The sequence below is a fragment of the Salmo trutta genome, chromosome 11 (genome assembly GCF_901001165.1).
Source record: "Salmo trutta chromosome 11, fSalTru1.1, whole genome shotgun sequence".
NCBI classification, from domain to species: domain Eukaryota; kingdom Metazoa; phylum Chordata; class Actinopteri; order Salmoniformes; family Salmonidae; genus Salmo; species Salmo trutta.
The window spans coordinates 12,842,854-12,855,495 of NC_042967.1; the positions used below are offsets into that span (position 1 = coordinate 12,842,854).

The 12,642-nt window shown below is 40.7% G+C and overlaps 1 protein-coding gene across 1 annotated transcript; it reads right to left on the reverse strand.

Annotated features, from left to right (window-relative positions):
- Positions 1 to 76: 76 nt before the first annotated feature.
- LOC115202231 (transmembrane protein 184C) lies at positions 77 to 6,951 on the reverse strand. Its single transcript, XM_029766218.1, has 11 exons — positions 6,383 to 6,951; positions 6,144 to 6,274; positions 5,975 to 6,011; positions 5,405 to 5,521; positions 5,079 to 5,167; positions 3,752 to 3,826; positions 3,211 to 3,304; positions 2,954 to 3,066; positions 2,474 to 2,573; positions 2,004 to 2,175; positions 77 to 1,759 (listed from the first exon to the last, which is right to left on the reverse strand). The coding sequence occupies exons 1-11, from the start codon at positions 6,500 to 6,502 to the stop codon at positions 1,425 to 1,427; spliced, it is 1,383 nt and encodes a 460-aa protein (XP_029622078.1). The 5' UTR covers positions 6,503 to 6,951; the 3' UTR covers positions 77 to 1,424.
- Positions 6,952 to 12,642: the final 5,691 nt, after the last annotated feature.

Consider the following 12,642-nt stretch of genomic DNA (forward strand, 5'->3'; position numbering starts at 1 on the left):
CAGATGAATTTAGAAATCAAAGAAAATCATAATGAACAAACAAGGGACTTGGTGTCATCAAAAACTGACAGCCACATTGAATTTAATTTCATTTATTGGAGGGTGAATGTTTGGAACCTTGAGTTGAACTCTCAAAGTCAAAGGTGCTGACATGTTTGATGGTTAATGCTTTGTGACAAACATCAGGTAAGGCAATAGCTACACACATTCCTGATAGGAAGACATTCTACTAATGGATGACAACGAAACCAGTAAAAGACTGAAATCAATCCCTTTCAGTACAGTAAATCACAACTAATATCCCTGAAAAGCTTAAAACAGACATTAGAATGGAAAGAAAAATGTCAGCTACACTGGTCCAACAAAATGTATATGTAAGCATCAGTTTATATTTACAAATGAGAGGCAGACGTGAAATGTGTGAATTACTTGATAGTGGACATAGTGTGGATACACTAGGACCACGTACGGCACATAGAAGAACAAGGCATCTGAGAAGACTATAGAGACTGTTAGCGTTAATGCCAAAGTGAGACAGCTTCATGCTTCAAAATCTGTAACATAGGTTCGAAGACCGTATTCAAGCATGTGCAAACCAATGATGTTCAGTACCAGTCAAAAGTATGGACACCTACTCATTCAAGGGTTTTTCTTTATGCCAAAAGTGTGCAAAGCTATCAAGGCAAAGGGTGGCTACTTTGAAGAATCCCAAATAAGAACATTTTGGGGTTACCACATGATTCCATGTGTGATATTCCATAGTTCTGATGTCTTCACTATTAATCTACAATGTAGAAAATAGTAAAAATAAAGAAAAACCCTAGAATGAGTGGTACTGTATATAAACCAATCATTGGTGCAAACCAGTATTTTGTATAAGTTTCAGTTTAAAAGCTACATATATAATACTTTGAACGTTTTCGTAGTAACAACTAAAACCCTTAGTAAATGATTAACAAGTTTGTAGTGATATCACCCAGGCGCTATTATAGAACAAGTATACTGGTAAAATCTCTCACCGGCTTTTGACCTTTAAGTCCAGACCCATTACAATGAAGAGGGGTTATACTAAAATAAGGTATTGAGGTACCGTACTTTACCATTATGACTCAGTAGTACAATACAGAAACAAGAAAAAATATCTTAAGTGTCATGAGACCCTTACAAAAGCTTATGAACATTCTTCGAGCTGTCATTGACAGAGGTCCATCTGCATCAGCCCTGGTGGACAAATGACTCACTACAATATTGCTTGATTAATGTGTGCTTTATCATCGCTTGCTTTAAATTTGGTAATGTGCAGGTAAGCCAAATATCGTCTGTAGGGGAAATGTAGCCGAGTCCATACTTGGTTCCTGCCCAACTGTGTTTGGTATAACGTGCATTCAGAGTTCCCATTGGAGGATTTTAGCGATGACGCTAAGCTAGGTGATAACGACAAGGTCGTCTGTAACCGAGTCTGTTGGCTCGTTGGTGGTGTTTCTGGGCTCTGGAGCTTGTCTACCATCGTCTTCCCTCTCCTCTCCATCCCCCTCTCCAATCCACTGAGCATTGCTGAGCCCGGCGGGGGCTGACAGGGAGTGGGGCGTTTGGGTTTTCCCCAGGCCCTGGTACCGACCCTTGGGGGACGCCGGGTTGGACAAGGCCTCCGTGGGACCGATGGCGTCCAGGGAGCCTGGAGAAAGCAAGCCTGAGCGCTCGCCGTCGTCCTCCGCCTCACCGAAGTAGGTCTTCCTAGGTCGGCCCATAACCGTTCTCCCTGTATCAGGAAAGAAATAATGTGTTTGAAGATATTATGTGAGTGTATTGCCCTTCTCATAAGGAAATCTATCAAAAAGTCTTGAAGATTTTGAGGGTAGCCATTTTCTATTCTCTCATGACATTCTACTAACATAAATCGAGTCGCTATGAAACCTTTTCAAACAAAGTTCTTAACAGCGGCTTATTTGATTCCATCCATGCGTGACTGCTATTGAGTCAAGCCAAATGGGATGAGAACTAACCGACGTTGCGGACTTGCTCAGAGATGTCAGCCCTGACGTCAGAGATGTCCCACATGGCCAGGAAGGAGTCGAAGCAGGATCCCTCCTCAGCCTCCTGGATGTAGGGCTTGTAGGTGAAGCTGAAGTGGTGGGCGATGGCCGCCAGGAACATCTCCACACAGATGATGAAGTCCTGGATGAAGCATGGATGAAAGCTTGACTGTATAGCAAAGCAAGTCTATTCTCACACCTGTTTCATGTACTTAAGTATGTAACAAACCATCATATCTAAGTTATTTAGAAATCTTGTACAGGATAGAAGTCCTTGAGATGAATCATCTCGTTTTCTAGGGGCATGAGACCACAAGCCTCAACAGATATTACCTTATACCAAACAAGTAATTTTACAACTGCATTACTACAGCATTATGTAGCATTGTAGTAAAAGTGTTACTATGGCGTTATACAGTGTTGGTATTGTCTTGCATTACCTGTAGGCCTGTAGCCACATCCTCCACACTGTCCCAGTCCCACGTGTGTCTCTCTGAGATCACTCCAACCTTGACCAGGAGAGCGATGAATGCAGCTTGCCTAAGATAGATTCCAGACAACAGAGTGGAAATAATCAATCCTATACACTGCAGCCAACACAGGGAACGCATTAACCCAATTACTGGCTATAATTCACACAGCTTTAAAACATACTTTGTTAACAAGTCCTACACATGCAATTCTGAAAAAAAGTTGTATAAGAAATACAAAAATGGGCAGCCAAAACTGTGTTACTTTAATGGATAACAATGCTAGATCCATGAATGGCAGACACATTGACTGGTCCCAGATCTGTTTGTGCTATGTCAATGGCTTGACATTGACCACAGGGGTTGGCAAGACAGTACAAACAGATCTGGAACCAGGCTAGGAGATAGATGCAGGTGATCCAAAATGGCAGCCCCAAAAAAAGCACTCACCAGAAGGAGACGAACACCACCATTTTGACACACAGGAACTTCCCCACTGGCCTGATGGGGGCCAGTTCCTCTCTTAGGGCCTTGTAGAACAGGACCAAACAGTACATGGCAAACTGGGAGAGAGAGGAGAGAGAATGATAGAGAAAGAGACCACTTACTGAATGCTAAATATTTAATAACGTTATCTTTGTGGTGGTGGTATGGTGACAGGAAGTTTATAGAAATGTGGAGACAAGTGTGAAAAATACAGAACCTACCAGCTGGGACATATTGTTGAATATCACCAGGTACGTCCATGCATTGGTTGAGCTGAAGTTACCTTCATCATACACACCACAGAGCTGACATATCCTACAGGATAGTGAATGGAGACAAGTGATATGACTTGATACAAAAATGTAATTTATATGTGGTGAGTGTTAGGGAATAGGTTAGGTAGTTTAGACCGCACACTACAGATCACTACCACTTCCACACCCCAGTCCCCCAAGGGACTTACGGCTTGGAGAGCCGTAAGGCTGCTGGTTGGTTTGGTGGCCATGATACTTTTTTTATTTTAAAATCTTTAGGTTTGGAAATGCCTTTGGTATTTTTCCTTTTTGTACATATTTATGTTTCGTCACCATCTGAATAAATGATAATCTGCTTGGACTGGCTGACCCAGAAGTCAAGAGAGACAGAGCTGGCCCTGGACCAAGGTAAGGTTGCTGTCTCTCTGGGCACATGTACATTCAACACTTAGGCATATAACATAAGTCCATCCTGAATGGAATAACAGATCCTGTGCAAAACACTTACAGGGCAATAACTGTTGTGACTGGTCTGACAACCGTGTACTGCAACACTCCCAGCTTGCATCTCAATAGCAATACCCTGCAATAGGAAAACACGGTACACAATATTAAGGAAAGACATTCACAGAAAATGTTAGCTTTTTTCCCACTATAAAATAGCACTAACATCTTACTAATCACCTGCTTTGTTTCTCATGAATTTCTTCCCTTTCTTAAAATCAATAACATCCTATGAAGAAAGATGCTGCAATACCTGTGGCTAAAATCGCAGATGCACAGCATTAGTTAAAATGCAGAGTAAACAAAACAGATGAGCCTAATGCTGTCTTTCTGTTCTTTAAGCTGGTACATTTTTCCTAAAATGAGAACATGTTCCACGTGCAAACACTTCTGGTTCTGTTCTTAATCAACTACAGGCAGACATGCTACATATTACTATTGTTGCCTGACTGGGGCTCGTTTGGAGCTGGCGAGTAGCAATGGAGACTTCAAGCAGCCAAACAAACACCTTGAAGGTGAACCTTCTAGAAAGAGACTCAAAATGGAGGCCACACAGACTGGAGCCACTTTAACACCCAACTTCCTGTTTTGATTATGAGTCTGAAATATAAATGTATACTTAAAACACATCAATGTGGTATAAAAACATGTTATTAATCCTAAAATATCCATTCATAACACGTGAAACAAAGAAGTGTTAGTTTATTGCTGCACAAAAACATAGACCTTCATCCTAAAATGTAAACTTAACACATGGTATGGATAATATTATAGCTCCTTATTAGCCTGGCTGATTGTGCAGTAATGCCATAGATATTGATAGAGGACTCTAATGGCCAAAAGCCAGTTTTAGCATGGACAACGCCATTAAGGACTTTCACCATTTTGAAGTAGTCAATTGGGTGGTTTAAGGAAGGATAACATAAATCCATCCAGGTCATAAGGAGGCTTCAGCCAATGAATTATAAGTGATCAAACACTCCATAACCACAGGTGGCAGTAAATGTGTCAACCTTGGCTTTATACCTGTTCAAACAACACATTCCAGGTGGCAGTATGACCATTTAATTTTGTATACCAACTTATAAAAGTAGTAGAAGAAAATTCACTATTTCAAAATGGAGATAGCATCAATGCCCTGCCCATGCTCCCACAGACACCCTAATGGGACAGATACAATGTTGCATCCACCATCGCTATGAGTAAAGCCAACCCCTATGTTTGTTCTCATGCCAAATGCACAGCACTAACATATCTGGTACATGGGGCCTGTTCATTATAGCACACATACACTTAAAGAACTACAAAAACTATAAAAGCAACAAACTCACTCTCCCATGGGCCATGCCGGGCAGCAGCAGAGGGGAGGAAGGTGTTTCTGCTGCTCCTGCACCTCCAGCATCAGTACCAGGCTGGGGTACTGGTTACCCATGGTTGAGAGAGAGAGAGAGAGAGAGAGAGAGAGAGAAATAAAGAGAAGAGAGGAATTACAGTGTGAGGATATTGAAATAAATGTAGGCTACTCAGTCTAGCCTGGGATCCAGATGTGTTTGTGCTAGACTTATGTTTGGCATAGGACAAAGAGTGGCCATGATTGGAATGTTAGAACAAACAGGTCTGGGATCATTCTCAGTCAGGTCATGACAAGAATGTGTACCTGGTTTCCCAGGTAGTTGAGCAGGAAGATCATGAAGTTGTAGATGACGTATGCCTCGTAGCACTCCCTGCACGTGTCCACGTAGATGGCAATGCTGGGGTACTTCAACGCAATCCACTGGGAGAGAGAAAGGGAGAGGGTGGGAGAGGAAGACAAGGAGAGGAATGGGATCATAGATGGGCCATTACATTATCTCAATGATATGTTGCATGATAATAGTGAACACTTGAAACTATTGAAAACATTTACTCTGAAAAGTCAGTCAGGGAGTGAGGCATTTTTTTGTTTCTCTGTTTTGTTTTTCTAAAGGAGCTCTGTTCTCATTCTTTGGGAAGTAGGATAATGGAAATTGTGTGATAGGGGGAACACTGAGCGTAGCAGATGCTAATTAGCATAGCGAAACGAATAGAAGTGCCATGCTCATGTCAGGCGCTTTTCAGTTTTACTACTGTCAAAGCTACAGTGACTTCTGTTAACTTCTTTTGTCAAATATTTGCAACTTAACAATAAACCAATGTTGACTTTTAAGAACATCTTGCTACATGATCAAGAATTGAAGGCATTACTTACACTGTCCAAACTGTAAATAGGGACCATCCATAATATTCTGTAAAAAGAAAAAAAGGAGACGAGATCATTCACAATCAGTTAGGTTATATTGTACATCATTCAAGATAAAGACACAAACCCATGACGGTAATACTATCCTACAGCTGTGACAGAGTAGCCTTTCACTTACCTGATAATTGGCTTCTGTAGCTCTGGTTGAGTATAGTTTACAAGATGCTGCAGGATCCCCCATAGTGATATGGGTATGGTCATGAACACGAATATCCCAGCTATGAACCATGCTTTGTTATGGGTACCAACCTGAAAGGTATACATTACGTATATAATCAACATCTAAACAACAAAGCATGGACTAGGCTATTCAGTGTCAAGTAACGATATTATTGGGCTGCAATGATACCAACTGACCTCTGATTTCTGTAGTTCCCAGATGCACAGGGGTAGTAGGACGACAAGCACAACCAGAAAGTATAGAAAAACGACCAGAGGCCGAATCCATCTCCTCCAGTTGCCACAAGTACAAGGCATATTTGTAATGGTAAGCTAGTTAGCCACAGCAAGTTGGCCAGCGTCCTACACTCACTGGGTCAATAGCTAACAACTAGCTATTACCGCTGCCAGCTATAGCTTGGTATATAAGAGTTCGTTTCAAATGTGCTTTGGGAAGCATGAATACTGAACGACAATTTCCAAACACATTGTAACGTTAGCTGCTTTGCTAAACCAGAAATTGGTAGCTAGCTAGCTAACGTTAGTCAGCTGATCTCATGATTCAATATGTAAACAAACAATGAATCCACGCCGCATCCATTCCGAGCGAAAGCTCTTGATAAAATTAAAAACAAAAATTGATAATCTAATAAAATCCAACTGGTCAAAAACAACGCAGTTCTTGTATTAATAACTATATATTCATTTCTAAAACTTCCTAAACATAAACATCTAAATAAATTGTACAACGTAACTGATGGTTACTTCTTGTTGACGTTCTTGACAAATGCCGCCCATGCTTCAATCTGATTGGATATGGAAAAGATCTCAATACTTTCCATTGCTCATTTTTTAAATCCATCACATTGGAAGACTTGAGCACAGATGTAGTTCGGTTGATCTGCAATCTGAGTCATCATGCAAGCTCCACTAGATGGCAATGCAAATCAATCATTCTCAGTATTTCACACAAGTGGAAAATTATAATTCATTTAAATCACCAAAAGTTGTTAAGAATAACTCAACTGTATAAAATAATGACAAAGTATAAATGTGACATCCACTGTGGAAACTCACTGTGGAAACTAATTTAATGTTCCACATTGAACTAGCCTAACTTCTCACATTTATTCATAGAAAATACCACAAATATGCATTTGTTGAATATTATTTGTGTATCCTTTGCCTATATAAAAAAAACATACTGGAGTTGGCTTCTCTCTCTCTTATTTATATATATTTCTTTCTCTCTTTCCTTGCTGTAAAACATGTGGCCTGTGAATGCATGGTTCTAATTAAGATTCTTAAGAAGTGAGAAAGGGTGTGAGAGGATTAAGTCCAAAAGCTCCACTAATTCCTACAAAAGCTTTCAGAAAGGTGCAAGTCAGCACTATATATTTAGTCAAGTGAAGCCATTTGTCCAAAGAAAGATAACACAATGAAGATGAATGACAACAGGAATGTATTTAGCTGGAGTTGCTTAAAAATAAATCTCTAAAATCTCACAAGGCCTTTGTTTGAAAAACACAACGACCATCTGTGTATAGTACTAGGATAACTATTTCAATACAGATCTGTTATCCTTTAGACAATTTAAATTGTTAAACAATTTCAGAGAAGCATCCGTTGCTCCGTTAATTAGAGTGGAGTAAATAGGCCATAGTCAATTAGGCTCTCTTTTCTTTGTCCAATTGAAGGTTTTCAATTGATTTATTCCAGTTGAAACTTGTTTAGTTGAACATTAGGCTCCACATTGAATAAATTAAACCACAACAGAGAATGTGATCTGGGTCTGGCTCGGTGCAGGGAAGCAGAGAAAGTCAAGGATGTGGGATTTGAGCTTATGTTTATTAGAGATACTTGTTAACAAATTGTTTAAGGAATCTGCTTGTTATTTTTTTAACAATGTATGTGCATTTACAGCAGTGAAGACAGGGACTGCATTTCTTACCACAGAGTGCAGATATCAGGGAAACTTCTCAATTTAAATATATTTATTGGAGTGACAATCTTCTTATACCTCAAAATGCAGTGGGGTTGAAGTGAAGGTCACTATACTTACTTCATGACTTCAAGCCAGTGCCGGGAACTAGGAACTGTTTTAATGTGTTGGCCTGATCTGCTATGTATCATTGGAGACCTGCTCTTTTAACAAATAACCTCTCTTAGTCACGAAACCAAGAATCCTGAACGTGAAACAGACAAGTTTTATAACCCCTCGGCGGTCTGCTTCAATTACTCTCGCAGCGGTGACGAGGAGTGAAATAATGTTTTACGCAGAGAAGGTTGTCGGCACGAACTTTTCCATGATGAGGGCAGATGGTGGGTTGAATTGACTAGGCTTGTAAAACAAAATAGTAATCATTCTCCCTCATTGTTCACTCATTGTTTGTTTAGTTCTGGGAATGAATTACAAGATTTCAAGGAGTTTTAGGCCTCTTGTTGCCAGCAATTTGTTTCACTATAGCTGTTCTGACATTTTTCTAAAGGATTTTATACTCAAACAGCATTGAGTATGAAGAAAGTTATAGAAAGAGCCTAGGGAGGAGAAGTACGACTATGAATCTCTCTCTCCTCTCTTTCGTTCAGAGTGCGTTTCCCTGTTTAATGAGTGGAGGCAGAACTTTCCTTTGTGTTGCACCATCCGTCCCCATCGTTTCACTAGCTACTGCCCCACAGTCACAGAAATCACTGGTTGTTACCAGACAGATTGTTCATGAATTTTGAATTTATCCTTTTGGCTTTTATAAATTAGAAATGGTCTTTGCCACCACAGTCATGCGAGCGAGCTGGCGCCTTGGTGGGTTATAGCTTGGAGAGATTGCTATGCAAAATGGCATTAGGAACACAGCCATGTTAGGGCTGGGTAGGATAAACATGTGCTGTGTTTGATCAAACTGAAAACATATTTGAGCATAGACAATGTGACGTCGATAAGATCCCACTGAAGCATCATTTTACAGTTCACAATAAGGTTATTTGGATGGCACATAGAACTGTAGGAGGATTTGATAAGAAATGTGAATGATCGGGGACAGTGGCACAATGGAAAATGTGTCTGACGACGGATTAGAAGATTCTAGGTTCGACTCCTGGCTGTCTCGCCACTGTATTTAAGGGCCTCCCGAATGGCGCAGCGGTTTAATGCACTGCATCGCAGTGCTATAGGCGTCACTACAGACGCTGGTTCGATCCCGGTCTGAATCACAACCGGCCATGATCGGGAGTCCCATAGGGCGGCGCACAATTGGCCCAGCGTCGTCCGAGTTAGGGGAGGGTTTGGCCGGGGGGTGCTTTAGTTGGCTCATCGAGCTCTAGCGACTCCTTGTGGCGGGCCGGGTGCCTGCAGGCTGACCTCGGTCGTCAGTTGAACAGTGTTTCCTCCGACACATTGGTGCGGCTGGCTTCCAGGTTAAGCAGGCGGGTATTAATAAGCGTGGTTCGGTGGGTCATATTTCGGGGGACGCATGACTCGACCTTCGCCTCTCGAGCCTGTTGGGGAGTTGCAACAATGAGACAAGATCACAAAGGGGGTACAACATATATACAGTGGCAAGAAAAAGTATGTGAACCCTTTGGTAATACCTGGATTTCTGCATAAATTTGATCTGATCTTCATCTAAGTCACAACAATAGACAAGACACAGTCTGCTTAAATTAATAACACACAAACAATTAAAGTTTTCATGTCTTTATTGAACACACCGTATAAACATTCACAGTGCAGGGTGGAAAATGTTTGTGAACCCTTGGATTTAATAACCTCCTTTGGCAGCAATAACCTCAACCAAAGTTTTCTGTAGTTGAGGATCAGACCTGCACAACGGTCAGGAGGAATTTTGGACCATTCCTCTTTACAAAACTGTTTTAGATCAGAAATATTGTTGGGATGTCTGGTGTGAACCGCTCTTTTGAGGTCATGCCACATCATCTCAATCGGGTTGAGGTCAGGACTCTGACTAAGCCACTCCAGAAGGCACATTTTCTTCTGTTGAAGCCATTCTGTTGTTGATTTACTTCTGGGTTTTGTGTCGTTGTCCTGTTGCATCACCCAACTTCTGTTGAGGTTCAATCGGTCTTGATAAACTTGGGAATTCATTTTTCTGTTGATGATAGCAAGCTGTCCAGGCCCTGAGGCAGCAAAGCATTCCCAAACCATGACACTCCCTCCACCATACTTTACAGTTGGGAATAGGTTTAGATGTTGGTGTGCTGTGCCTTTTTTTCTCCACACGTAGTGTTTTGTGTTCCTTCCAAACAACTCAACTTTAGTTTAATCTGTTCACAGAATATTTTGCCAGTAGCGCTGTGGAACATCCAGATGCTCTTTTGCTAACTTCAGATGTGCAGCAATGTTTTTTTTGGACAGCATTGGCTTCTTCCGTGGTGTCCTTCCATGAACACCATTCTTGTTTAGTGTTTTACGTATCGTATACTCGTCAACAGAGATGTTAGCATGTTCCAGAGATTTCTTTAAGTCTTTAGCTGGCACTCTAAGATTCTTTTTAACCTCATTGAGCATTCTGCGCTCTGCTCTATCAGTCATCTTTGCAGGATGACAACTCCTAGGGAGAGTATCAACAGTGCTGAACTTTCTCCATTTATAGACAATTTGTCTTACTGTGGACTGATGAACATCAAGGCTTTTAGAGATACTTTTGTAACCCTTTCCAGCTTTATGCAAGTCAACAAGTCTTAATCTTGGGTCTTCTGAGACCTCTTTGGTTTGAGGCATGGTTCACATCAGGCAATGCTTCTTGTGAATAGCAAACTCAAATTTTGTGAGTGTTTTTTTATAGGGCAGGGCAGCTCTAACCATCATCTCCAATCACGTCTCAATGATTGTACTCCAGGTTAGCTGACTCCTGACTCCAATTAGCTTTTGGAGAAGTCATTAGCCTAGGGGTTCACACACTTTTTCCAATCTACACTGTGAATGTTTAAATGATGTATTCAATATAGACAACACAGAAATGATTGCATTTTTCTTATTAGTTTAAGCAGACTGTGTTTGTCTGTTGTTGTGACTTAGATGAAGATCAGATCAAATGTTTTTTTGATTTATGCAGAAATCCAGATAATTCAAAAGGGTTCACGTACTTTATCTTGCCAATGTATATTTTTGAATGAACTGAACAGGTCTTGTTACTTAGTTACAAAACATCTGAGAAGGAGTGCTGATCTAGGACCAGGTCTCCTTTGTCCATCTAATCTTATTCATCATGATCTGAAAAGCAGCACTGATCCCAGATCAGTGTTATGAATATGGGCCCTGCGAAGTTACTGTATGAAAATCAATGTATGCAGAGGTGGAGCCATACTGTCTGATTGTTGACTGGCACCAAGTGATACAGTATCAGCCAAAGTGCACCGCCCTCATCAGGGGAATACACAAGTCTGCAATTATTCAGAGATTATTTATTTATCTTAATACATCTGCCTAAGGTCTCTGTGTTAGGAAGTGTTCAAATTCACCCAGGGAACTTACTTCAGCTGTGCTGTTTCTTCTCCTGAACAATAACTAACAGATTGGAATAGAATAGATTTTTAGCCTGACCTACAAAGTGTTCTAGATTAGAATGATATGCATTCAGAACATTTTATACATGCAGTATGTATTGGCCTATATGAAAACAAAGTAAAGGTATATCATTATAAGAAACAGACATTCATATTTCTAATCACGAAAGTGCTTCATCATTCATCCTGTTTTCTGTCAATTTTCTGGATCCGGTCCCTGTAGACTCATATTTCTGGATGCTGTGTGTTTCTGAGATCACTTGATGAGGTCACCCATACACCTCCTGAAATAGCCCAAAATAGCCTTACAATCTGATTGGCTGAAAGAGTAGGCCTATGCGTGACCATCTGATTGGCTGGAAGAGTAGGCCTCTAACATGATGAACCAATAATATCTCCCAGACCATATCATTATCCAATCATCAATCCAGTTTGATACAGTTTATACTGGTTCCAGGTTACACTGTATGGCAGAACTCCACGGAGTATTATAAATGTGTTATTGATATTATTATGTGATTGAGGGGGGATTCTTTAGAGGAAATGCAGAGCTAAGTCGATGTCTGATCTAACTCTTATGGCATGAGGTAGGGTTGACCCTAAAGTGTGATGTGCTTGTTTAGACTCAACACCAATCCATTACCTCAGTACTAAACCTGGGTTCAAATAGTATTTGAAATCTTTCAAATAATTTAGCTTGGCTTGATTGAGCTGGCCTGGCACAACGAAACCAAATTGAATAGTCCCAAAAGTGCCAACCCCTGCCTTCTGTCTTTTTAGGCTGACTAAAGCCGCTAAAAGTATTTGAAATCATTTCAAATACTTTAGTGTTGGCTTTTGTCAACCTAAAAAGCCGGAAGGCAGGGGTTGGCACTTTTGGGACTATTCCATTTATACAGACAGACCTGGGTTCAAATAGTATTTGAAATAATTTCAAA

What these genes read in the sequence shown, in the direction of transcription:
- LOC115202231 (XM_029766218.1), bottom strand. Translation starts at nt 6,502, where the DNA reads ATGCCTTGTACTTGTGGCAACTGGAGGAGATGGATTCGGCCTCTGGTC. An exon ending in GTCACAACAGTTATTGCCCT is followed by an intron (nt 3,305 to 3,751) that starts GTAAGTGTTTTG and finishes ACTATCCTGTAG; the next exon opens with GATATGTCAGCTCTGTGGTG. An exon ending in ATGTGGCTACAGGCCTACAG is followed by an intron (nt 2,176 to 2,473) that starts GTAATGCAAGAC and finishes TGCTTCATCCAG; the next exon opens with GACTTCATCATCTGTGTGGA.